Below are 27,252 nucleotides of genomic sequence, written 5' to 3'. Positions count from 1 at the left end.
CACCAGAAAAGCTAGCGAGATTCTATAAAAAGCAAAGTAACAAGTGTTTAAAATGTGGAGTGGAGACAGGATCATTCTTCCACTCTTGGAGACAGGATCATTCTTCCACTCTGATATATATGAAATTTGATAGAAATAAAGAGAAAATCTTCTTCTACCTAACAACAGCTGCGAGAACCCTTCTTGCCCAAAAATGGCGCCAAAAAGGAACTCCAATACAGGAAAATTGGATCTCTAAAATAGGAGACTACATGGACATGGACTCCTTATCTTTTCTGCTTAAGGATCAGACAGAGGGACATAAGACGGACTGGTGCCAGTTAATAGAATTTTTGCAATATCTGAAGATAAACTGCCCTCAATAAAGGAGATATCTAATTGTATTAATAGATAACAAAGAAGATTGAAATCACTCGCTGTGCTTGCCGGACAGGAAGACATCTTTCTATCCCTACCCCTACATTCTTCATCCTAATCCTACCCTACCCTTTTTCCACCTGGTCCCTACCCATGCCGCTTATCCTACTACCCACACCTTCCCACCACCTTGTACTTTTTTTTGTTTTCTCTTTCATTTTCCTTTTACTTATGTGAAAATTTTTACGGTATTCTTCAATAAAAATTACTTATTCAAAAAGGAAAGTTCCATGTTTGTATATCTCCCATTCAGAAGAGCTGATGGCAACACATTATTATATCTTGCAGTTGCCAAAGATCTCCTCTGGGTGAGATTAATCCAAATGTGGAGATAAGCTGCCATAAATGACTCTTCGCTCGCACAGAGTCAATGACGTGGTAGGGGAACATGCTGTCTTTGCTGCAGGAGTCAGATTATGAAAATCAAGATCTAAAAGTCTGCTCTTGACTGACTTGCAGCCAGGCCCATAGCCAGGATTTTGATTCGGGGGGGGGGCTGAGTTTGATCGGGGGGGGGGCTGAGTCTTAGCGAAAGAGGGTCTGCCCTAGCAAACCTTTTGTATTGTTACCCCAATACCCCCATGCATACGGGATATATTGAGTATGGTGATCAGATAATGATATGAATAAACATAACAGTTTAAATAATGCACCAGGAAGGCATTCTCGCGGACCACCATGAGCCTGCTTGCAGCCTTCCACATCTGTGAGCATTAAGAGTTCTTCTAAAGCAGGGTAATGGCTTCAATCTTTCTGAGAATAATCAAAGAATACCATTCTGAAATAAAGTGATCTGATAACAGAGGGAATATAACTATTGCAGTCTGCTTAAAAATGAATGTGTAACTGCTGCTGATACAAAAACATCAACAAATTTGACAGGGGTGGGGGTGGAGCTTTCCTTTTGCTCCAGAAAGGGAGGTATTCCTGCTTTGTTCACATCCTTCAAGACACAAAGCTGTTAAGAGTTACCACTGAAGTTCAATGAAGTTCAGCTGCTTTTACTGAAATTGTTTTGGTTCAAGGGGTAGATGGGTTCAAGTGGTGGGCTAGGGATGTTAGTAGGAAACCACTTTCAGCTGAGGGCAAAGTGAAACTTGAGTAAAGGCCTCTGGAAGAATGGATTCTAGTGGATGATGGGATAAAAAAGATATCTTAGCACATCATAAAGCTCTTTCCTGACAGTCACTGGTCAAGAAACAGAAGAGCTCAAAAAAGAGAAGGAAAAACACTTCATGAGGCAACTGGAGGGGATGGTCCATGGTCTTCAATGTCTCTACACTAGTGCACAAAACATAGGAAATACTTATTTATTATTTGTTTGTTTGCTTCATTTATACCCCGCCTTTCTCACCTCAGGGGACTCAAGGTGGCGTACCACTTCAGCAAAATTCAAAATAAAGAAGATGAACTTGACCTCTTAAAATAGCAAAGCAAATATGACATAATTGGCATCACAGAAACCCTGTGGAACAGGTCTCAGGATTGGAATGTAGTAAGAAAAGGAGTAAAACCTATTTCTGAAAAATAGACCAAAGAGTGAAAGAGAAAGAGTAGCATTGTATATCAGGGATGTTTACGCATGTGAGGGGACCCATAACACTTTATGACAAAATCTGGGGGAAAAAATCTGTTCCTGGGTTGAAAGTGTTGTTCCTGTTTAATTGTGCTGTCTGTACTTTGAAAATAGTTGTTATACCTCAGAAACTTCATTATTTTTGTGGCTGCCACAAACGAAGTTGATTTGGTTGAGACTCAATGAGACATTCATTGAAAAACGAAAGCAAAACATGCAGCTGGATGTGCCTCTCACAATAATGAAGTTTTTGCAGTTTAATAAACCTTGTCAATGTTTTTATGATAGAACCAAATAGGAAAAAAAATTGTGTTCCATAGTGTAGCATAAATCCTGGAAGCCAGGTTGAGAGTGTTTAGGTAAAAATTAAGGGGAAAGAGGGGAAAAAAGGCACCCATTAGATTAGTGGTTACTAACACATGGGAACCCAGAAATGTTTTCTGTGGGTAGTGCTGAGCTATGATTGAGGTCCAGGTTTATGCACAGTTAACATTATTCTGAATTATATTATACAGAAAAATCTGTTTCCAATCTGTTTTCATTCACCCAATTAAAAAGCCTATTTTAATGTATTGGGTTCGCGGTCCCTTTGCCCCTATAAAATGCAGTTGCGACTTGGAAAAAAGTTGGGAACCGCTATATTAGATGGATGTAGAACTGCAAGAGAAGTAAGTTGCAGATGCATCAGACAAGACAGACTGCTACTAATGTAAAGGGAAAACAGTAGCCTCCAGGATCAGGACAGCAAGAAACCTCTGTGAGAAACCTTGGCTCAGCTAATATATCCTTTGGCGAAGCCTGAAAACCCACCTGTTGGAGCTGTTACAATGTTATCTAGGGGTTTCAACTTGATCCGAAGGAACTCGGCCATCTCCTTGTCCTCTTCCTTCTCCCTGATTTTTGAGGGGAAATAACAATGAACTATTAAGGAAAAATACAAGTAAGGTTGATATGTGTGTGTTGTAAATACTGCAATTGCAAGATATTGAATGGCTGGGAGAAGCTTCGCTACAGGACAAATAAAAGGAAACTATTCTTGATACATTTTGGGAGCAGGTAGAATTCGAGCTGCACTCCTGTCTAAAGTGTGAAAGGAGCAATGGGAAGAAACAGAGAAGGGACAGTGCCAGCCCGTGACTTGCCCCTCATTGGCCAAGGCCCTTTTTACGAATTATTATTCTTTTACTAGAAGATTTGCACATTAATAATAATAATAATAATAATACTTTGTTTCTATCCTGCCTTATCTATCTCCCCGAGAGCAGTTTACAAGCGATATTGGCAAACATTCAGTGTTGTGCGAAGCTGAAGAAAGATAAAAATAACCAACTCCCAAATCGTAGGCCGAGATGCGGTCTGCAAGGTATTTTGGGCCGGAACTTGCCAAGAGGTTTTCTTGGAAAGGTTTATCTCAACCTTTCCAACGCGACCATCCTCATCCCTTTGCTTGCTCTCTCTAAAAAAGAGAGCACATCTGCCATGACCATGGTTGTCAATATCTACCTTTGCTCCAGGGAATATTTTTACCTTAATCTTTCCACTTCGGCATCATCAACAAGGAAGTCTCTTTTCTGCACCAGTTTGTGGATCTTGTGAATCAGTTCATCTTCTCTTTGCCTCTGGAGCCTTGTCTTGTCTTTTTCTGGGGAGAGAAGCAAGTTGGTTGAAAGATCCGAACATCCAACTTACAAACGACTTGTTTACTTTCCTCCGGACTCTCAACCTTGCCTCTTGCTCCATGTCTGCCTAGCCCAAGACTTCCTGTTGTCTGAGGGCCCTTCCAGACAGGCTCTATGCCCAAGGATCTGATCCCAGGTTTTCTATTTACCCCAGGTTATCTGGCAGTACAGACTCATATAATTCAGTTTCAAGCAGGAAACCTGGGCTCAGATCCTGGGATATAAGGCTTATCTGGAAGGGCCTCAGGACAAAGGAAAGGGTGATACCTCCCAAATGCAGTTGCTTGCAATATTTCATTAGGACGGAATACAAATTGGGAAAGTCTTAGGGAGAGATGGAGCATATGTAATTAGATCAGCATTTGGCCTGATTGTTGTTCTGCTGCAAGTAATCCCCGAGTTACAAACATCCAACTTACAAACGCCTCTTAATTAAGAACGGGGTTGAACCAACAGGAAGTGAATCTACCCCTTGGAAGGGAAATTCACTCCTGAAAAATTATTCTTAGGGGGAAAGGGGGTCTCCAATGAAGGTTTATCTCCAATCCTTGTTCCCACAACAAGCTACATTTTCCAAAATCTAATGATCACCAGGATGGAAAGTGAACAAGGGTGCAGAGAGCAAAACAAACCCCACAGGGGTGTTTCCTTTTCCTTTTGCTATCCAAAGTGTGGATGCAAGAGAGAGAGAACTTTGGATAGAAAAAGTTAACAAACCCATGTGGGATTTGTTTTGCTGTCTGTGCCCTTGTTCACTTTATATATATATATACACACAGAGAGAGAGAGAGAGAGAGAGAGAGAGAGAGAGAGAGAGAGAAAGTGTTACACTTCAAATATGTCCCTGTTCTGACTTACAAACAAATTTAATTTAAGAGCAAACTTATCCTGTTTGTAACTTGGGGACTGCCTGCACTGTACATTTTGTTCTTTGCAATATCTATAACACACACACAAGTTACCTGGGGTTGCAACTAAACTCTGCAACTCTTTCTTAAGGTTCATGATGTCTTTGCACAGCTGGATATCATCTATCCTGGAGAAACAGGAATAAGAAATGAAACAGCAAAACAGGTATTCATTGGAACTGTTTGTGCTATCTATTCCTTGAGTCTCATTATGAAGCTCTTCCTAATATCCAGGTGGAATCGCCTTTCCTTTCAATTTGAACAAAATCTCTAGGTAATCAGAAGAAAAGCACTGTTCCCTCTCCCTTAGGACAGTCTTTCAAATATTTAACCATTTAGATCAGGGGTCCTCAAACTTTTTAAAAAGGGGGCCAGATCACTGTCCCTCAGACTGTTGGAGGGCCGGACTATAGTTTCTTTTAAAAAAACTATGATTGAATTCCTATGCACACTACACATACCTTATTTTGCTACTGTTATGAATCATAATGTAAATATCTGATATGCAGGGTGTATTTTCATTGTTACAAACTGAGCATAAAGCATTGTGATTAATCACAAAAGGAATATGTAATTATATATTGTGAAATATAGATTTCTAATTACAAATAAATGACATTTTGACTTCAAGCATGTCGTAGCAAGAGTAACAGTTAATATAACAACAGGGAACCCATTAATATGTTTACTGATCAGCCTATCAGCCAAACTCCCATGACCAACACAAAATACTGTAGAGGTTTGGTTAAAATACACTCAAACATGTGGATATTGCAGTCGCTCCTGCAATCAAAGAGCATTCTGAATTCCCTAACAATGGGATTCAACCAAACTTGGCATACAGAACACCCATGACAATTAGATTAATCATAGTTTGTGGCAGCCACACAAACAAAGTATCTGGAGGAGAACAACTACATTCAAAGTAAGGGCCACACAATTAAACAGGAAACAACACTTTCAAGCCAGGAACAGATTTTTGTTCTCCAATTTGGTTTCAGAGTGTGATTCCAGGTGGGAAGCTCTGACCAAAGCAGGAGATCACAAGAGGAGGGCATTATTATTATTATGTTTGTTTGTTATATTTATTTATACACCACTTTCTGTCTCCACAAGGAGACTGTGAGCCCTTCCAGACAGGCCCTATATCCCAGGATCTGATCCCAGGTTTTCTTCTTTAAACTGGATTATGTAAGTCTGCACTGCCAGATAATCTGGGATAAAGAAAAAACCTAGGATCAGATCCTGGGATATATGACCTGTCTTGAAGGGCCCTCAAAGGGCCCTTCCAAACAGCCATATAACCCAGAATGTCAAGGCAGATAATTCACACTGTATCTGCTTTGAACTGCATTATCAGAGTCCACACTGCCAAATAAACCAGTTCATTGTGGATTTTATACAGCTATATGGAAGGGGCCAAAGCAGCTTACATTTCAATAAAATTTCAAATCTACAAATATATGAAACACTGCAACAGAATTAAATATCATTGGTATTTCTTAAAGCAGGCATGGGCCAACTTGGGCCCTCCTTGTGTTTTGGAATTCAATTCCTACAACTCCTTACAGCCTACCTACGGGCTGTTTTCACAGCAGGAGCCTGGATTTGCCGAAGAGAAGCAGAGGACAAAGAAGGGAAGAAAAGGAACCCCCAGTTTTGAGGAGACATCTTTCCTCCCGGAGGCTGGCGTTTCTGCCGCCCCCATTCTCCCCTTCCTGTTTAGCTGGGAGGGGGTGGGCTTTGCAGGGGCTCCTTGAGCCCTGCGTTCAGGTAGAGGTGTAAGGAAGGAGGGAGGGCTGGATGGTGAGGGGAGGCTTCGGGGCTGCCTATTGGCAGCAGTGTCTTTTCTGGAAGAGTGGAGGCAAGGGATTCTCTTGCCTCCGCTCTTCCAGGCAGCAGCCGCGCGCTCCCGCCGCCGCCTTCACCTCCTCTGAGGAAGAAGAGAAGAAAGGGAGAGGAAAAAGAGAGAGAGAAAGAGAGAAGAGAGAAAAGAGGAGGGAGAAAGAGAAAGAGAGAGGAAAGGGGGAGAAACTGAAACGGGGAGAAGGAGAGAGAGCATGAGGGGGAAAAAGAAGGAACGAAAGGAGCTCTGCGTTAGCAGAGCCAAGGCTGATTTCACTAAGACACGGGCCTCCTCCTCTGCGGGCTGGATAAATGCCCTCGGGGGGCCGCATCCTGCCCCCAGGCCGCAGTTTGGGGACCCCTGATTTAGATACAAGTTTCCTCTCAGCCTTCTCTTCTGCAGTCTCTTGCCACCAGGATCTTTCCTTCTCCACCTTGTGTCACCCAAAACAGAGACTTCTCTGTTTTACCTCTCTGTTAGTTGGTAACCCTGACGGTGCCTTGTATGTACTTACATAAACCTCAGTTCTGATTCCCTTCTCACTAAGACTTCCTGAAGCCTCTGGATCTTGACCATCTCTAGTTCGATCTCCTCCGGCATCATGGTCGTCTCCGCCGTGGAAACAATATCTCGTTGATCTGTGTAGGTTTAGGACAAGGCAGGGAGAGAAGGAAGGAAGCAAAGGTATGACATGGGAGGCAGAATCCAACAGGAACACATCTAGGTCAGGATGGCTTATTGACCAATATTTCCTCTCTTATCTGGTAGTGTCTCCTGTGGTCTTTGGCTGATAAAATCCCAGTAAGACTTGCAGGCTGCAAGCCAAACCAGTAACAGGGTTTTGCCCTGTTTCGGACAATTGCACCAAATAGATTGCATCAGTTCTAGTTCCTTTTATACGGTTATCCTGGTTTTCTACAAGCGAGCAGAAGGCGACTGGTAGATGGCATATGCTGTGTATCTCAAAAACTGGGGAAAATAAGTCCCATTTTTGGACTCAGCAGGTAAAATATATTCGGACTCAGCATGTCAAATATTTCCCCCTTTTCTTTTTCCCATTTCATTAACATGTGTTAGGAGTTTGGAGTCAAGCGCAGCCTCCAGATGATGAAGATGGAAAAGGGGAAGCCTTTGCCTCTGTCTGTGTACTATCTGTTGTATAACGGCATTGAATGTTTGCAATATATGTATTCTGTAATCTGCTCTGAGTCCCCCCAGGGAGATAGAGCAGAATATAAAGTATATTATAGTTATTATTATTATTATTATTATATTAAAATAAATTGACCTATTTTGGAAATAAAATGTTGGGTTACTTTAAGTAATTTAAGTGCTGAGGTACAGTTACAGTGATTAAACATAAGGATAATAAAACCCTGAAATTAAGTTTGCATCAGGTATATAAGACAATGAAAGCATGAATGGAACATTGCATCATGCAAGTGTATTTAGGAACACCAACAGAGTAAGTTGGGGTTGAGTGATGTGATGATATATCCTGAACTGGAGGATTCTGGAGAAAGCTGAAAATACTGTAAATAGCTGCAACAAAAGATAAAGCCTTCCTGTGAAAAGAAGCTCCTGGATTTGCTGTTTATTGCAAGTATTGCTCACATACTATAGACAGGACTGGGCTGTGGCACAGCTAGTTAGTAGCCAGCTGCATTAAATCACTATTGACTGAGAGGTCATGAGTTCGAAGCCAACCCGGGCTGGAGTGAGCTCCCAACCATTAATAGTCTAGCTTGCTGCTGACCTTTGTAGCCCGAAAGACAGTTGCATCTGTCAAGGGGGAAATTTAGGTATTGCTTTATGCAGGAGAGGCTAATTTAACTAATTTACAACAGCATAAAACCTTCCAGCACTGTGCATAAGAATGAGGAAGTACTCCATCAAGGACTCAGTGTCACAAGTGGACGGTGAAGCGGCAGCTCCCCCTGTGGCCGGAATCAAACATAGTCTCATGAAGCTGGAAAGTTGGAATGTTAAATTGCCTCTTTGTCTGTCTATATATGTTGTATGTCTAATGGTATTGAAAGTTTGACATGTATATGTGCATTGTAATCTGCCCTGAGTCCCCTGCGGGGTGAGAAGGGCAGAATATAAATATTGTAAATAAATAAATAAATACTTTAATATTGATTAGAGGTTTGAGCTGAGAAATGCTGCTTCAGGTTGAAGAAATACCCAACAATATGTACTTTCAGCGAGTTTAGGTCCTTATCCCCATGAAGTCTGTTCTTAGTGCCAGCACTTGGATCCGACGGCCATTGAATGAGGTTGATTCAATCTGGCCACATAGGATGTTAGATGCAGAGGCTGTGCTCTCAAAAGATCTAACATAAGGCATGCAGCAAAGAACAAGACACCTAATTCATCCAAATAGCCAGGAAAAAAAACACCCTCAGGTATACACTTAGGCTGGATCTACTCACATCACTGCTAGGTAGGCAGAAGCTAGGCTAAAGGCCAGGATCTCACGCTGACCTGGGCTTCGAACTGTCAACCTTTCAGATGGCAAGATTTACTGCAGTTGGCGGATAACCTGCTGTGCTAAAGTCCGGCCCAAGTGTGTTCATTCTACAGCATTAATGCACCTCAAGGTTTTCCTTTCCATTGCTGGAAGCTTTGGTGCTCTAACACTTTTGTTTTTAAAGAAGGAATCCTAGGCCTGTTTGATCAAGAAAAAATTTGTTTCTAAATTCGATTCTTAATTGGGGTGTTTTTTTGTTTCGATATTAAAAATATTTACAAAACTTACCAAAAAAATGTTTTGTTATTTACGAATTTTCGTAAATATTTACAAAACATTTTAGAAAAAAAATTTTCTTGATCAAACAGGCTAAGTGTGAATGTTGCAGTAATGGTCACCTTGATTAGCATTGAATGGCTTTCTCCCACCCTGGACATTCCATAGTATTAGATGATATATAACTCACCATTTGCCTAGTTTCCAAAAGACCTCTGAGGATGCCTGCCATAGATGTGGGCAAAATGTCAGGAGAGAATGCTTCTGGAACATGGTCATATACAGCCCTGAAAAGTCACACAAGCCGGATGGCGCGCGGAGGCCGCTTGTGAGTGCGCGCGCGCCATCCAATGGGCTCCGGCTTCTGCGCCCCCCTCCTCCTCCTCCTCCTCCCAGCTGGGAGGAGGAGGAGGAGGAGGAGGAGGAGGAGGAGGGGGGCGCAGAAGCCGGAGCCCATTGGATGGCGCGCGCGCTTACAAGCGGCCTCCGCGCGCCATCCGGCTCCGGCTCCTGCGCCCCCCCTCCTCCTCCTCCTCCTCCCAGCTGGGAGGAGGAGGAGGAGGAGGAGGGGGGCGCAGGAACCGGAGCCGGATGGCGGAGCCGGAGCCCATTATTGATGTATTTGGGCTAGGCCTCTTGTAAGCCGCACCGAGTCCCTCGGGATATGGTAGTGAGGTATAAATAAAGGTTTATTATTATTAATGTTTGCATATGTGTATATTATAAATTGTAAGCAAATGCTTTTATGTCAAGCCACTTTGAGCTTCAGGAGAGAGATAAATCAGGGTATAAATAAATAAATAAATAAATAATATGTCACCTTTGTCCAGCAAAAAACCTGTCTCTGTATGCAAATTGGCCATGGAAATTCCCAACTAAAATTAAAAAAAATGCTGAGGAAACGAAGGCCCCATCTAAACTGCCATATAAAATCCAGATTATCTGCTTTGAATGGGATTATATGGTAGTCTAGACTCATACAACCAGTTCAAAGCTGATAAAGTGGATTATATGGCAGTGTATTTTTTATTTATCGTGTCATCAGCAACCAGACATGTATTACATTTTATCAAAAAGATACAAACAAACAGACAATACACAGAATTTGCAAGCTTGGTAATTGATTAAATGTCCTTTGACCAGTATCTGGCCACTTGGAGTGCTTCTGGTGTTGCCGCAAGGAGGTCCTCCATTGTGCATGTAGCAGAGCTCAGGTTGCATTGCAGCAGGTGGTCAGTGGTTTGCTTTTCTCCACATTCGCATGTCATGGATTCCACTTTGTGGTCCCATTTCTGAAGGTTGGCTCTGCATCTCATGGTGCCAGAGCGCAGTCTGTTCAGTGCCTTCCAAGTCGCCCAGTTTTCTGTGTGCCCAAGAGAGAGTCTCTCATTTGGTATCAGCCATTGATTGATTTTCTAGGTTTGAGCATGCCACTTTTGGACTCTCGCTTGCTGGGGTGTTCCAGCGAGTGTCTCTGTAGATCTTAGAAAACTATTTCTTGATTTATGGCAGTGTAAAAGGGGCCTTATTGATCCAGCCAGTTTTATAAGTGCATTTTATTGTTGTGGCCTTTGAGTTTTGTGTATTTTAATAGTGTTGTGTTTTTTTATTCTGTTTTAATCCTGTGGTACCCTGGCTCAAGCCATTGTTGCTGTTGCTGTTGTTGTTGTTATATATATTTATACCCCACTTTATGTCCCCTGAATTGTTGTTGTTGTTGTTGTTGTTGTTGTCATGCGCTAGCATGAGAAGCATGCGGATTGACTCTAGCCCAGTTAACAGTGTGTGATGAATTGGCTCATAAAAGAAAAATACATGAGACGTTGACTTCAAGTAGAAAAGAAAATATTGTTGTATTGGCAGCATACAAAATAAAGTAGCAGGATTACTGTTTCCACAAAAATAACATAATACAATATCTTCTGAGAGATATCACCACTCAGCTGAGATAAGCAGGAATCCTTGTCCTCTTCTCAAGGCTGTGTCTTCACAGGACATCTGCAGCATAGTCCCCGACAGAACGGCACAGAGGCAAACACGCACAATGACATTAAGGCACAATGGCAAAAAACTAAACACACAGTAGCTATCTTTATACACATGAAAATAATACTCTCAATTAACTCTACAATTAACTGAAACAGCTGTAGGACAAACAGCCTTGAACCTTACAGTAAGTTAAAGGTATAGCACAAACAACATTGATCCTTACAACAACTTAGATAAAGTACGTTGCAACCTCTTAGTAGCAACATGCCCCTTCACTTTATCTAAGTTACATTATTTACAAATTTTGTTTTAATTCTACTAGGCCTAACTTTCTGGTTGCTTCACCATGCTTAGCTGCCGTTAAAGATTTTGTAAAAATATCTGCCAAGTTATCTTCAGACCTACAATAAACCATTTTGATAAATCCTTCCTTGATTAAGGTTCTTATATTTTGATACTTCACAGCTATGTATTTTGTTGTATTCTTTAAACTTTCGCTTTCTGACATAGCTATACACGTTTGAGAATCGTCATACACAGTAATAGGCAATTTACATTCTACACCTAAATCATCAAATAACTGTTTAATCCAAAGTAACTCATTTGCAGCTTGAGACAACGCCGCATATTCTGCTTCAGCCGTAGAAACTGCAACAGTTGTTTGCTTTCTGGACCTCCAGCAGATAGGAGATTTTCCATGTAGCACTATGTATCCACTTATAGATTTTCTATCTTTTTCATCAGCAAAAGAACTGTCGGCGTACATTACCAGTTCTTTGTCAGCCTCTTTAGAAAAACACAAACAATAATTAGCAGTTCCTTTTAAATACCTAATCAACCTTTTTAATGCTAGCCAGTCACTTATAGTTGGTTTTGATACTTTCCTACTAAGTAAACTCACTGCATATGCAATATCTGGCCGAGACCAATTTGCAATGTGCAAAAGACTTCCAACAAAAGAATGATATAACTTTGTGTTTTTTAGTTCTCTTGTGTCTTCCAATCTTAAGAAATCTCCTGTTAAAGGAGTTTTAACAGCATTAGCATCTTGTAAACCTGCTTTGGCTACAAGGTCTAAAATTTTCCTTGTTTGATTTAGAAATATCACCCCTTCATTGTTTACTACTTTGATGCCTAAATAATGTTTCAAACATCCCAAATCTTTTAGCCTAAAATGTTTTGACAAATACGTATATACAGTTTGTATTTTAGAGTCAGTTTGTGCGGCTATACATAGATCATCTACATAAATTAACACAATTATCTTATCTTTGCCTTCACCTAATGTATAAACACATGCATCGGCCACACTTTGTTTAAATCCTAATTTCACCAATACTTCATGTATACACTGGTTCCACCTCCGGGCCGATTGTTTCAATCCATACAATGCTTTCCGAAGCCGACAAACCTTTCCTGCTTGAATTTACTATCCAGGCGCTTGCCTCATATATATCTCCTCATTAATTGTGGCATTTAAATACGCTGTTTCAAAATCAAAATGTTTTAACTTAAATCCTTCTTGCTCAGCTAAAGCAATTATAATTCTCATTGATTCAGCTTTTGCTGTAGGGGCAAAGGTGTTATCATAATTTACGAATTGCTTTTGTGCAAATCCTTGAGCTACTAGCCTAGCTTTATATTTACAACTTCCATCGAGTAATAGTTTCTTCCTAAAAACCCATCTGCACCCAATAACTGGCTTATCTATTGGAACATCAACAATATCAAACACTTCTAAATTTAGCAAAGAATCAAATTCATCGTCCATTGCCTTTTTCCAATTTCTTTGTTCTTCTGGACTACAATTATTTAAATCCTGAAAGGTTTCAGGTTCCATTTCAGGCTGACAAGTCATTACCCCCTGAATCACGAACCTATCTGGAGGTACACCTTTGTTAGATCTTTGTGACCTTCTTGGTATTACAATTTGCTCCTCAGCATCAGCTTCCTGTAAACTTAATTCAGGCTCTTCTTTTATAACAGCCTCACTTTGTTCCTCAATGTGTTCATCAGACTCAGATTTTAAATCTAACTTTGATGGCGTATGTTCCTTTAAATGAAAAAACACTTCACTATTCTGATGAACATGTTCCCAACCTGTATTCTTTTCAAAGTTTGCACTTCTTGAAATCACAATTTTATTATTGTCTTTAATAAAACAATACCCCTTGGTATCTTCCTGGTAGCCGAGAAAACGTAGTCTCTGCCATTTTTTCTGACCTTTTGTTCTAGTTTGTCTAGGTACCAGCACGTTAGCATAGCTTCCAAATATTCTAAGATGTTTTAGAACTGGCCTTTTCTTATGCAACAAATAATATGGAGTATTATTTACACATGAACTCCAACTTCTATTTAAGATATATGTAGCAGTGGAAATTGCTTCTGCCCAATACCTATTAGACATTTTCGCATCTACTAACATGCAGTCTTTCATAGTTTTCAAAACACCTATTTTTCTTTCTGCCACACCATTCTCAGCAGGTGAATATGGGTTTGTTTTATGGTGTCTAATTCCTCTCTTTCTTAACCATAAATTTGTGTCCCCATAAATTCTCCACCACGATCAGTCCTTAAACATGATACCTTAAAAGGAAATCTTCTCTCAACCATGGCTACCCACTCTTTGAATTTACTGAAAGCTTGAAACTTTGATTTCAAAATAATACAATAAGTGAATCGTGAAAAATCATCCACTAACACAAATATAAATTTTGCATTTCCAAGTGAAAGAGGAAATGGTCCTGCTAAATCAGCGTGAACTAATTCAAATGGTCTGGTAGTTGTGTTTAAACTTTTCTTAGGTATTGGATGTGCCTTTACTTTTGCTTTAGAGCACACAGCACAGTCTAAATACTTTTGACATGGCTTTACCTCTAAATCAGTCACTTTTGATAATTTTTGTAGATAATTAAAGTTCACGTGACCAAAAACTCTATGCAAGTAATGAATACAATCATTATGTATAGGTTTGTTATTTACACAGGAAACATTTGGTGAACTATCCTTGTTACTCATCACATATACTTCGTTAACTAATTTACCTTTGGCACATAACTTATTTTCTTTCCATACAGTACACCCAGAACTATTAAGTTTGATGTCATATCCTTGCAGACACAAACTTGATGCACTTAATAAACAAAAATCAAGTTTTTCAACCAACATAACATTATCTAAATATCTTCCTAAACTAGGAACAAATGCTGAGCCTACAAGCTTGCACTCAGCTAATGATCCATCTGCTAAAGTAACATGATTAATATCTGGCCTTTTAGTGTCCTTTAACAATTTTAAGTTATTAACACAATGCTCTGCACACCCAGAGTCAAGTAACCATGTGGCCTCATCATACTTAGCCTTTGATAACACAGTCATTACATCAGCATTTCTTCCCCTTGCATTTCTGTCATGCCACCCAGGGTTCCTCTTCATTTCTTCTTTCTTCTTCTTCTTCTTGGGAGAGGCCTTGACAAGATGATTCACATCTCCACAACTGAAGCACCTCCTTACGTTACACACAGCAGGGTTCTTTCTGCATCCAACCCCTTCACAAGCTGCATTTTCTGAAATGGTGTTTGTTTCTTTAAGAAACTGCTTTCTTCTTTCTTCCTCAAGAAGCCTTGCAGAAACCAAATCCAAGGTTAATTGTGCTTCAGGCACACTCTGCATACTGAACACAAAATTGTCCCAACTAGAGTCCAAAGAAGATAACAAAATGAAAGCTTTATGGGTTTCGGTAAACACCATTTGTCTATTTTCCAACTCCATCAACAAATGCCTGAGCTTTTGCAAATGCTCAGTTATGTTGTCACCCCTTTTTAGCTTCAAATTATAAAGCTGCCGGGTCAAAATAATTTTTATGCCAGAAGTTTCAGTTTGATAAACTTCCTTTAACTTCTGCCAACAGTCTGCTGCAGATATAGTGTCCCTTAAGTAAATTAATTGCCCGTCCTCAACAGCGAGAAAAATGCTCGCCCTGGCAATTCGGTCTTGCTTTTTTACCTCTTCACTCGAAGCTTCTGTGGGTAGGGTTTCAACCACAGTCCACAAATCTTCTCTTATGAGAAAACTCTTCATTTTCACATTCCAAGCCATGTAATTGTCAGCATTTAAACGCTCAAATGGTAAGCTTGCCATATGATGAGCCATAGCTGCTTACTTTTCTATTTAAGCACAAAAACACAGACACAAAAAAAACTCTCCCAAAGTCTCAGAGTTATGGGCTTTGGAGTCCTTATGCCGCTATGCTGGGCCCATAACCTATGTCATGCGCTAGCATGAGAAGCATGCGGATTGACTCTAGCCCAGTTAACAGTGTGTGATGAATTGGCTCATAAAAGAAAAATACATGAGACGTTGACTTCAAGTAGAAAAGAAAATATTGTTGTATTGGCAGCATACAAAATAAAGTAGCAGGATTACTGTTTCCACAAAAATAACATAATACAATATCTTCTGAGAGATATCACCACTCAGCTGAGATAAGCAGGAATCCTTGTCCTCTTCTCAAGGCTGTGTCTTCACGGGACATCTGCAGCATAGTCCCCGACAGAACGGCACAGAGGCAAACATGCACAATGGCAAACACGCACAATGACATTAAGGCACAATGGCAAAAAACTAAACACACAGTAGCTATCTTTATACACATGAAAATAATACTCTCAATTAACTCTACAATTAACTGAAACAGCTGTAGGACAAACAGCCTTGAACCTTACAGTAAGTTAAAGGTATAGCACAAACAACATTGATCCTTACAACAACTTAGATAAAGTACGTTGCAACCTCTTAGTAGCAACAGTTGTTCTTAAAGCATACTACAAACATTGCCAGCTCAATCTGTTTTATGTTTTCACAGCGGCAGTCAACATGGTGGCATAAACTAATTGTTTTGGACTCTAACTCCCACAATTCCTAACTGTCTAAGTCCAAAACATCTGGAGGGAGGGCCAAAGTTGGTCCATGCCTGGGTTACAGCCTTGAAACAAAAGCATTTTTTCCGAAAGTCAGCCCCTCTGAACAAAAAGTTGAGTAATGTCTGAAAAGAGCTGTATTAAAGCGGCACCATTCAGGCTTGTGGGAAGAAATGAGCCAAACGCTGAACCTATGCCAAGCACTGCAACAAAGCCAATGCTGCTGTCACCGGGAGCGGGAAGAGCCAGATCCTTGCAAGAGCCATTGGCAAAAGCCAAGAAGAGAAGAAGCCCAAGGCCAATGATGGAGCTTTAAAGTACACCTTTTGGCCATTGCCTGGATCGTATTTGGATGAGGGACAGCTCTGATCTGTTAGAGGGGAAGCACTGATATCTTGCCTTGCCTTCCTACTAACCCCAAGCATTGCCAGTAGGATTTATTCTACACAATTTGTGTGGTGATACCTTGACTTAAGAGTTGAATTCATTCAATGACTGAGATCTTAACTCAAAACACTGTTATGTCAAAGTGAAGTTTCCCATGAAATGCTATTAATCCTTTCCGCCCCTCCTAATACACCCTCTCCCATTTTTAATCTATCTTTCTATCTGAACCGGGCTGTGGTGCAGCTAGTTAGTAGCCAGCTGCATTAAACCACTACTTGCCGAGAGATCATGAGTTCGAAGCCAGCCCGGCTTGGAGTGAGCTCCCGACTATTAATAATCTAGCTTGCTGTTGACCTATGCAGCCTATGCAAGACAGTTGCATCAGTCAAGTAGGAAATTTAGGTACCACTTTATGTGGGGAGGCTAATTTAACTAATTTACAAACCCATAAAACATTACAGCAGCATGCGTAAGAATGAGGAAGCACTCCATCAAGGATTCGGTGTCACAATAGGGTGGTGAAGCTGCAGCTCTCCCTTTGGCCGGAATCAAGCATACCCTCAAGAAGTCGGAAAGCTGGAATGTTAAGTTGTCACTGTGTCTGTCTATATATGTTGTATGTCTAATAGCATTGACTGTTTGTCATGTATATGTGAATTGTAATCTGCCCTGGGTCTCCTGCGGGCTGAGAAAGGCGGAAAATAAATACTATATATATATATATATATATATATATATATATATATATATATACACACACACACATACACACACACACAATTTATTTACATTATTTATTTTCTGCCCTTCTCACCCCGAAGGGGACTTGGGACAGATCACGGAATATACATAGATTATTTATTTATTTATATACTACATTCCCGCACTTCTCACCCCAAAAGGGAGACTCAGAGCCGCCTTACAAAAGTCAGCAATTTATGCCATGTACATATGTACATACAGTATAAATAGACACATACATTAAAATCAAAAGTCAACAGCAACATTAAAACAATTATTAAAATCACATCATCCAGAGTCAAATCCAAGGCCCTTCCATTAGTCATTTCACAATTCCATATACTCATATTGCACTAACTTGCTTGTCAAAAGCTTGATCCCATAACCAGGTTTTTTCTTTTTCCTGAAGGTCAAGAGTGAGGGGGCTGCTCTGATTTTGCTGTGGAGGGAGTTCCAAAGCTGAAGGGCCACCACTGAGAATGCCCTGTCTCTCGTCCCCACCAATCGCGCTTGCGAAAAAGGCGAGACCGAGAGCAGGGCCTCCCCAGAAGGTCTTAACCTCCATGGTGGATCATAGAGGGAGATACGTTCGGATAGGCAAACACTGTGCCATTAAACATGGCACAATCAAGCAAAGGAAAGTGCTTCCCATTCTTGATTTTATATTTCCAAATTTTGATTTTAGCACTATTGTATTCCATTTCACGGGAAAGCATGAATGTTTTTCCAGAAAACAGAATCCAACAGTGCCTACCTTGGTACAGGATTTTGTCTTTCACTTCAAATAGCACATTTGTTAAACTTGCTCTACACATAAAATACAATATGCAACCTTTCAATTTTTATGGCTGCCACTGAACAAATATGGATAACTATTATTAATGAAAAACATCCCCCCAAAAGTTTTGTCATGTGTTTTTAAATAAGAAAAAGTACTTTATAAATAACAAATAATGTGTAAATGCACATTCATTTGGAACAATTTTAAAAAAGAAAGATAAATTTTAAAATTGTAGAAGCACAAAGCTGTGGCAAGGAAGCACAAAGTACAAAGTGAAGAGGCAGAAGCCTCCTTTTCTTCTTCCTTCTGTTCTCCTTCCACCACCACCCCCCCCCCCCCCCACACACACCTTTCATGAAACCAAGGAGACCATGGATAGAAACCACACAAAATCAATGAACCCAAAGTTTGTTAGAGCAGACAAAAGCAAAGTGGACTGCAATCTCCCATAAAGGCACAAAGCCTGGAGATTGCTCCTTTGAAGCCCTAAAGCGCTGCACTCTTGAGTTTACTCATAACTCAAGACACTGCTCTTATGTCAAAGCTAACCCGGGTCTGAGTGGCAGGTCTTAACTCAAAATACTCACAAGTTGGGGTGCTCTTAAGTCAAAGTTCCACTGTATATCATTTGATCAAAGCTTGAAGAGAGATGGAGGACAGTCTCTGAAAGGAGCCGAACTATCTATTTCCAGGGGAAATCACAGGATCACAAAAGATTGATAAGAACGGCAGCGAATGAAGAGCCAATTTTATGGCATATAATAACCTTCTGAAATTAATTCTTTCCCCACCACAAAAATACAAAAATCGCTTTTTTGCAACCATCGATTAAAACAGGCAACCATCTGTCCATAGGTGAACGTATTTCATTCGATGTCTTTTTTTATTATCCACACACTAATATTTAACAACAACAACAACAATAATTCCATTTGTATGCCTACCAGCTGTTAGGAATAGTAGGAGTTGCAGTCCAAAACACCCCGGAGGGCCGAAGTTGGCCCATGCCTGCAAGTCTTATACTACTGGCCCAATATCATCACTCTGGACCCTTTATCCTCCTCTTTTTCAACTATAACACAATGTCATTTCCTGCAAATGCTTTGAGAGTTGACCAAGGGCTGTTTTTGGGCGACTTGCCTTAGGCTAGCCTATTTTTGCAGCTGAGGTTGCCAAAGACAAGTTCAAAAAGTGATGGAGAGGAGGACAGGAGGAAGAAGTCCTTTCCTCCAACTCTTTCCTCTTCCTCTCTGCTCCTTTGATATCTTCAAGAACCCAAATACATCAGTGGAAAAGCCCTTTGGAGCAGAATGGTGTCCCCAAAATAGAGACCACGCAGCCCCCCCCCCCCAAAAAAAGGGTGGGATGGAGAAGATGCAAAAGATGCCGAAAGGTTTCTTCATCCCGTTGCAAACACGTGGAGAGATTGCAAACTCCTGGAGAACTAATAAAGAACATTGCAAATACCTGGGGAGAACAACATTGGAAACACTGGGTGGGATGTCCAACTGGTTTGTATACTACAGTTTTTAACTTTAATCTTTTATTATGTTTATGGTTTGTTTATTTTGATTTGATGTCTTTTATGTTTAATTTAATTTGTTATGTTTTATCCACCCAAAAAAAGGATTATTTTTGGCCATTCAGAGTCCCTGAATGGGCAAAAATAATTCTAAAATTACATAACAATATTTATATACACGATGTTCCTGAAATGCAAACATATTATGGTTAAATACATTATAATTTATACATACAAACCTTTAACCTTAAGAAATTCTAGACAATGCATCCGCGACTACGTTCCTTTTTCATTGTCTAACTATTTTCATATAAACAATCTATCTAAACATTTCTATATTCCTACAGTGACATTGTAAATATTCATTAACTATTACAAAACTTATACACCTAACACACTTCAATATAATGTAATTATCTCTTATACGTATTGTATAAAACATATACAGTTTATCACTGTAATGACACCATACATTTTACAAGTCTGCAATAAAACAGGTTGACCATTTATAAAATATTACACTACATTACATATACATTACCTTTTTACATTAACACTTTTATTCTATGTGGTCTAACCTTTATAGAAAATAAGTTTTTTTTTCTTTTACCCAATTCCAATCCTCTTTTTCTTGATACCCAGTCTCAAATTAAAACAGGACAATACACCCCACACAGTTCCACATTCTTCTCTTTCTTCTTTTATCCTGGACTTCCAATTACAAGGAACAGTTCTGCATGTATAGAATTTGGAGGCTTGAACAAAGGCTTGCTTCAACATAGTATCCGGTCCTTGTGAAGATCTTGTAGTTCCTTGAACGTCTTTTCTTGGCATTGAAGAGAATTCACTGTCCTTGGAAGAATGAACAAGAATACTGTCCTCTTCATGGCAAACTCATCACTGCTATCTGGACGAACTTCCAAAGCTAGAAATTGCAACTTTTTCTTTTTATCACCATTAACATAGTCAGGGTATATTATTTCTCTTGCTAGTCCATCAGCTTGGCTTTTATCCACTCTTTCTTCCTCCGATATATAATTAGATCTCCTTTTTCTGCTTACTTTCTTTTCAGTTGGAGACATATCGAAATGCTCAGAGTTAGTAAGGAAGAGTTGATCCAATGTTTTACTCTCAGCAAAATGTCTCTCTTTTTTCAGCTCTTTTTTCTCCTCAGAGTTTACCACTTGCTCTGCAAGACCCCTTGTCTCTGTATTCTCATCACTGGCCCCAGCTTCCCTGGCAACCATGATGTGCCCCTTGGTAACTTTCTGTACCACTCCTTTGGCCATGCCATCCAGCCTTGAGTCAGCTCTGCCATCTTTGTCTTTCTCATCCATTTGAGCCACCTTCCTGGCTACTTTCCCAAGCACTGTGGCTCTCCTGATGAGGGACAAATGGCCTGGAGTCCCTGGCCAAAACTTCTGATGCTATTCCACAGCTTGTGCCACAACTTCTATGGCACTGTTTAAATCTCCTCTCTGCCTCAAACATGCCGCCATTGTCAAAACTAAGTCTGAGTCACTCCTCAGCACTTCTGTATCTTTTAAAATTATGCATGTTTCATGTACATTGCCTTGATCCCACTTTTGTATTGCCATAGTCAACTTCTCATATTCACTCTTGAATTCAGCCATGCTTTCTTTCTCAGCCTCCTTTTGTTCTACCTCAGCTGTTTCTATAACTTCTTCCCTTTCTACTTTTGGCTGTGACTCTCTAACTGTCACTACAGCTGTCTCTTCAGCTTTGGTATCCGCCATATTGGCTACTTCTGAGGTAAAGTTTTCTTTGATTTGCTTTTTAGCAGCCATCTTTTGGCTTCAACTTTTACCTCACGATTTTTCACTAAGTGATCTTAAGGCACTAAATCAGTTGTTAAACGGATCCCGTCGTCTGCCACCAATTTGCGAAGTTGCAGTAATTATCACTGCCATCAAATAGAGCAGTAGTCAGCAGAGGAGTAGCTAAATTACAAGTGCTGTTGTGTAAAAGGAGAGCAGAGGGAGATTTATTATTTATTTCTCTGTATTTCTGCCACCAACGTGAGGTAAGATGTATTATTGTGAGAAATGGCACTCTGGAAGCAGAATTGATGGAGATGAGGCAGTCTTCAAACAAAAGTTAACAAATTTATTGAGTACAAAGCATGTGGTTGCAAGTTGTTACTTTTGTTATAGAACTTAGAACAATACTTGGTTAGATGAAAGTTTCACTCTTTCAGGTTACACAGTATCTTTCAGGTTACACAGATACTTAAAAAGCTTATTCTTTAGCCATTCCTTAGACTAAAAGAATACTGGCTATGTTTCCCTTATCAGCCTCTCTAGCCTAAGAAACTTCCTGTAGCTTAATCTGGCTTTCCAAAGCCTCAAAACTTTGTTTCACAATTCTCTCTCTTTCAGCTATTGCCTCCTAATACTTTTCTCTACCAACTCCTCACCCTCCAATCTTAACTGCCTCACTAACTGTCTGTTTTCAAAACTCTCCCCTCTAGGCTCCTCCCACTTCTCTCTCTGCTGGCTTGCCTTGGTCTCCATGACAACGCAGATGGAGGATTCCTTTGAAATAGGCCGCTCCAATGTTACTGCAGCCAACACAAACCCATAAATATAGTTTAAATCATGCAAATTATTATTAACTTCCTCACAATTGCAAATACCTGGGGAGAACAACATTGGAAACACTGGGTGGGACGTCCAACTGGTTTGTATACTACAGTTTTCAACTTTAATCTTTTATTATGTTTATGGTTTGTTTATTTTGATTTGATGTGTTTTATGTTTAATTTCATTTGTTATGTTTTATCCTTATTTCTTTTGGTGCTCATTTGTATTGATTTAGGTTATCTGCTGTATATTTTATGTTGTTCGTGGTTTGCATTGTTGTGGCCTTGTAAGCCTGAGTCCCTCTGGGGACATAAGGCAGGATTACAAATAATAATAATAATAATAATAATAATAATTATTATTATTATTATTATTAAACACTTGGATAACAAAGAACATTGCAGACATTGCAAACATCTGGAGAGAACAGCATTGCAAACACCTGGAGAGCCAACAAAGAACATTGTAAACATCTGGAGAGAACAAGAACAAAGAACACTGCAAAAACATTGCAAACATCTGGAGAACAAAGCCACCCCTTCTAATAAATAAACCTTGGAAGGAAGGGCATAAAGGGGAGTCCTTACTTTTCCTCCAACCCTCGGCTTTCCATTCTGTTTCTTCCACAGCCCCATAATGCCTGGGCAGCCTCTCTGCATCTTTTCTGGCCGAAATGGACCTCTTCAACTCCATGCTTTGAGCAAAGGATGCTAGGGCCCAAAGCGGGTTCTCCGCTGGGTCCTGTTGGTTGCTAAGGGGCTCTTCCCTTTGGCCCCCACCGCTCTAATGTGTGTGTGTTGTTCAGTCCATCATAACTGGAAAGCAACAGAGAGAGAGGCCGGATTCAGAAGTGCAGCCTGGCCTTGTCCCTCTGGAAAAAGACTCAGCACATCCCTCCACTGCTGCTGCTGCTGCTGCTCCTCCTCTGGCTGCAACCGGAGAGAGGGGACCACCAGGGATACAGGGCACATGCGCAGAAGGAAGATGCTCAGGAGAGGAAGGACAACAATGTGGGAGAACAAGGGACAAGGAGAGGAAAGGCAGCATCTGCTCCTTTTCTGTTCTCTTCTGTGCTGTTGTTAAGATGGGCTTCTTGCTTTCTGCTTTCTCCTTTGGGAAAACACAAGATGGGGATTATTATTATTATTATTATTATTATTATTATGTTTTTATACCCCACTTATTCTCTTCACAAATGAGACTCAAAGTGGCTATATCCCATATGACTTCTCTCTATTCATTATTATTATTATTATTATTATTATTATTATTATTAGGTTTATTCACATCCCACTTTTTCTCTCCACAAAGGAGACTCCAATGGCTATGTATCTATTATTAGTATTAGAATGTATTATTATTATCATTGTATATTATTTGTGCATTATTATTATTAAGTTTATTCATACACCACTTTTTCTCTCCACAAAGGAGACTCAAAGCAGCTATCTATTATTAGTATTAGAATGTATTATATTATTATGATTAATATTATTCTATTATTATTATTATTATTATTATTATTATTATTATGTTTATTCATACCCCACTTTTTCTGTCCACAAACGAGACTTAAAGCGGCTATGTATCTATTATAAGAATATATTGTTATTATAGTGATATTATTAATTTATTATTAATATATTATTATTATATTTATACCCTGCTTTTTCTCTCCACAAGTGTGTTAATATTAGAATGTATTGCTACTATTATAGTGATAGTATTATTAATGTATTATTATTATTATTATTATTATTATTATTATTATTATTAGATTTATTTATACCACACCTTTTCTCTCCAGAAAGGAGTGGATCAATGACAAATTGGATAGGACAGGAACAATAATATTTGAAAGGGACCCCCAAGGGCCATCCAGTCCAACTCCCTTCTTTCTGCCAAATAGGAAATGCACCATCAAAGTACCCCGACAGATGGCCATCCAGCCTCTGTATAATAATAATAATAATAATAATAATAATAATAATAATAATAATAAATAGAGTTGGAAAGGACCCCAAAGGCCATCCAGTCTTTTTGCCAGGCAGGAAAAAAGTACCATCAAAGCACCTACATCAGATAGCCATCCAGCTTGTGTTTAACAGCCTCAAAAGAAGGAGCCACTGGCTCCAGAGGCAGCAAACAACTCTAAAAATCTGGCAGTTCTTCCCAATGTTTAGATGGAATCTCTTTTTCTTGCCAGTTGAATCCATTATTTCATCTCCAAGACATAAGTATTACTAGAATCGACAATGCTTTCTGATCATGTAAAGGTAGTCTTTACATTAATTCCAGCTGCAGAAGCTTCTGTGTCAATGGAGCATTGAACCCACTCTGGGGTTTACTGTGCCTAAGATGCTGAACTGATTGTGGGGGAAGATAACTTCTCAACATGAAGATTAAAGCCCAGAGCAAACTCACCATTTCATGGATACGGAACGTACTAGGAATGAAGCTTTGTATTCACTCTACTATGCCATGCACACAGCAGAGATGTTATTTCCAAGGACAAGAGATACACTAATAACCAGCAGATGGGTGCTGTGTATTCATAGGGAAAAGGACCAGACAGTGCAATGAGTCACAAGCTCACGCTGCAGGTGGCAGCACACTTTTCCTGCAGATGGAGCACTAAAGAACAGAACGAGGGAGGAAAATCATGCGCCCATCTGTGCCGCATTGGAGGAAGAGAAGTTGCAAGATTCGCAGGCATGGGCCAACTTTGGCCCTCCCTCAAGGTGTTTTGGACTGTAGCTCCCACAATTCATAACACCCGGTAGTCACCTTAGATCGAACACGAACATTTAGAAAACACTGTGCGAACATAAAGCACAAAGTAGCTGTACACAATAACATCCTGAGGAAACTTTCATGTTTTCTTTATGATGTCCTCTAGTTCATCCCCCCACCCACAATACTGGCCAGGTGCTTTGGCTTTTACACCTGCTCCTCACCACGCTGAGGGCTCCATCTATGATCACTTGTCAATTGGCCATGCCCCATCTTTTTTTCAGATGGCCAGTCGAACACTGGGCACCTAGTTTGTGCTGCAGAGCTCCCAAGAGCAGTAGGTCTGTGTATGGGGATTCCTACGATCTCTGGGAGGGGGAGGTATGACGGTAGGCGCACGCCAAACACTAGAGGGAGGTTGAGTCGGCAGGAGACTCAGCCCCCCTCTGACCTGCGGCCTACCCCCAGGCACACCTGTGACAGGCGATCAGTTTCCTCCCCTCCTACTCTGGTGTTGGTGAATGCTAGGTCCATCAGGGATTTTCTTAATGATCAGGGAACTGACCTAGTGTGTATCACAGAAACTTGGATCCAAGAGGGGGATGAGATCCTACTCCAGGAAATAATATCTCCAGGTTATGTGATCACTCACCAGATGCGGACTGGGAGGCGGGGGAGGGGGGTCTATGCTCTCCTGAGAAAGCTTCTCTCTTAGGGCAGTTCCTGTGCTGAACATTTTGGCATTGAAAGTGTTGGCCTGGTGTGGGATTCCTCCGAGAGTATAGCCTTTCTGCTGGTGTACTGTGCACCTAGTGCAACAGCAGACAGTCTATCCCAGCTGCTGGAGACTGTGTTGGAATGATCCTTGAGGTTCCCCAGACTTACTGTCTTGGGGGATTTCAACGTCCACGCTGATGCAGACTCTTGTTCATCAGCAGCTATGGACCTAGTGTCTACCATGGAGACACTAGGACTCTCGCTCTGTATTACTGGGCCCACACATCAGGCGGGACACGTGCTAGATCTGATTTTCAGCGCAGGAATTCAAGTGACCCAAGCCTCTATCTACTATAGAGGTTCCATGGTTGGCTTACTGGATATTGAGAGTCCGATTGGAGCATGCCTACCAACCCTGAAAGGGCACCAAGCCAATTTGGGCTTGCCCAAGGAGACTTATGGAACCCAGTAGGTTCCAGAATGCTCTGAGGGATCTGGAGCCTGCCAGTGACTTGATCAATGTGCAGGTGGACACATGGAACATTAGGCTATCCAATGCACTTGACGAGATTGACCCTAGACGCCCTCTCCGACCCCACTGAAATTGGTCCCCTTGGTTCACCGAGGAACTTCGACTGATGAAGCGGGAAAAGAGACAGCTAGAGGGTGTGTGGCGAGAACTCTGTGACGGAGCATCGAGATCAGCTTATGAGGCATTTAGGGAGTCCTATGAGCATGCTATCACCAAGGCAAAGTGAGTATATTATGCTTCTTTGATAGCGTCTGCTAGTTCATGCCTGGCAAAATTGTTCAAAATAAGAGATAAAGCAGAATATAAATAAAGTGTATCATCATCATCATCACCTTCCAAATCCTGGTCTTCTTCTGATGGCTGGACTTAGGACTCCATTCTAGGTAATGTTTGAGCCAAAATACAGAAAACCTTGAACTATTTCAGTATCCTCATTGTCTGAATGTTTTGTAAATTATCAGTGGTCATTCATTTTGCTCAGCATACAAGTTAAACAGATAATGTGATAAAGATTACCCAATCCCCTTGCCATTTGGAAACCATTCCATTTTTCCATGTTGTGTCCCAATGCTGAGTACAGGTTATGCATTAGAAAGAATAATCCACACTTTTCCTGAAGAATAAATAATATTTTCCTATGATCTACACAATCGGAGGTTGGATTTTTTAAAAAATTTTGTTTTGTTTTGCTGCAATCAATAAATTACAGGCTGATTTTCTACCAAAGAATTTCAGAAAGGAAAAATCCTGTCTTTTATAGATTGCAGCAAAGGTTTTGTTGACATTGTTATTTTTGTTTCTGCTAATTTGTTGTATTATTATTCATTTTAGTTTGTTATTTTTAGCAACCTATAAACATACAGGTGTATATGTTTATAGCACTGGAGCCCCCAGTAGCACAGTGGGTTAAAATGCTGAGCTGCTGAACTTGCTGACCAAAAAGTCGTTGGTTCTAATCCGGGGAGCGGGGTGAGCTCCCGATGTTAGCCCCAGCTTCTGCCAACCTAGCAGTTCGAAAACATGTAAATGTGAGTAGATCAATAGGTACCGCTCCAGCAGGAAGGTAATGGTGCTCCATGCAGTCATGCCAGCCACATGACCTTGGAGGTGTCTATGGACAATGCCTGCTTTTCAGCTTAGAAATGGACACAAG

The 27,252-nt window shown here is 40.4% G+C and overlaps 1 protein-coding gene across 1 annotated transcript in view; it reads right to left on the bottom strand.

Annotated features, from left to right (window-relative positions):
* The window catches only part of LOC137095455 (bMERB domain-containing protein 1-like), a 36,034-nt gene extending 12,995 nt beyond the window's left edge, over window positions 1-23,039 (bottom strand). Inside the window, exons 1-5 of the mRNA XM_067462133.1 lie at window positions 22,705-23,039; window positions 6,941-7,064; window positions 4,635-4,708; window positions 3,521-3,635; window positions 2,804-2,886 (exon numbers count right to left, since the gene is read on the bottom strand). Coding sequence (XP_067318234.1) covers window positions 2,804-2,886; window positions 3,521-3,635; window positions 4,635-4,708; window positions 6,941-7,064; window positions 22,705-22,810 — 502 coding nt within the window. The 5' untranslated portion in view covers window positions 22,811-23,039. The remainder of the gene's footprint in view (window positions 1-2,803; window positions 2,887-3,520; window positions 3,636-4,634; window positions 4,709-6,940; window positions 7,065-22,704) is intronic.
* Between the last annotated feature and the right edge of the window lie 4,213 nt (window positions 23,040-27,252).

The sequence above is a fragment of the Anolis sagrei genome, chromosome Y (genome assembly GCF_037176765.1).
Source record: "Anolis sagrei isolate rAnoSag1 chromosome Y, rAnoSag1.mat, whole genome shotgun sequence".
NCBI classification, from domain to species: Eukaryota; Metazoa; Chordata; class Lepidosauria; order Squamata; family Dactyloidae; genus Anolis; species Anolis sagrei.
This window is presented reverse-complemented; position numbering and strand designations above follow the sequence as displayed.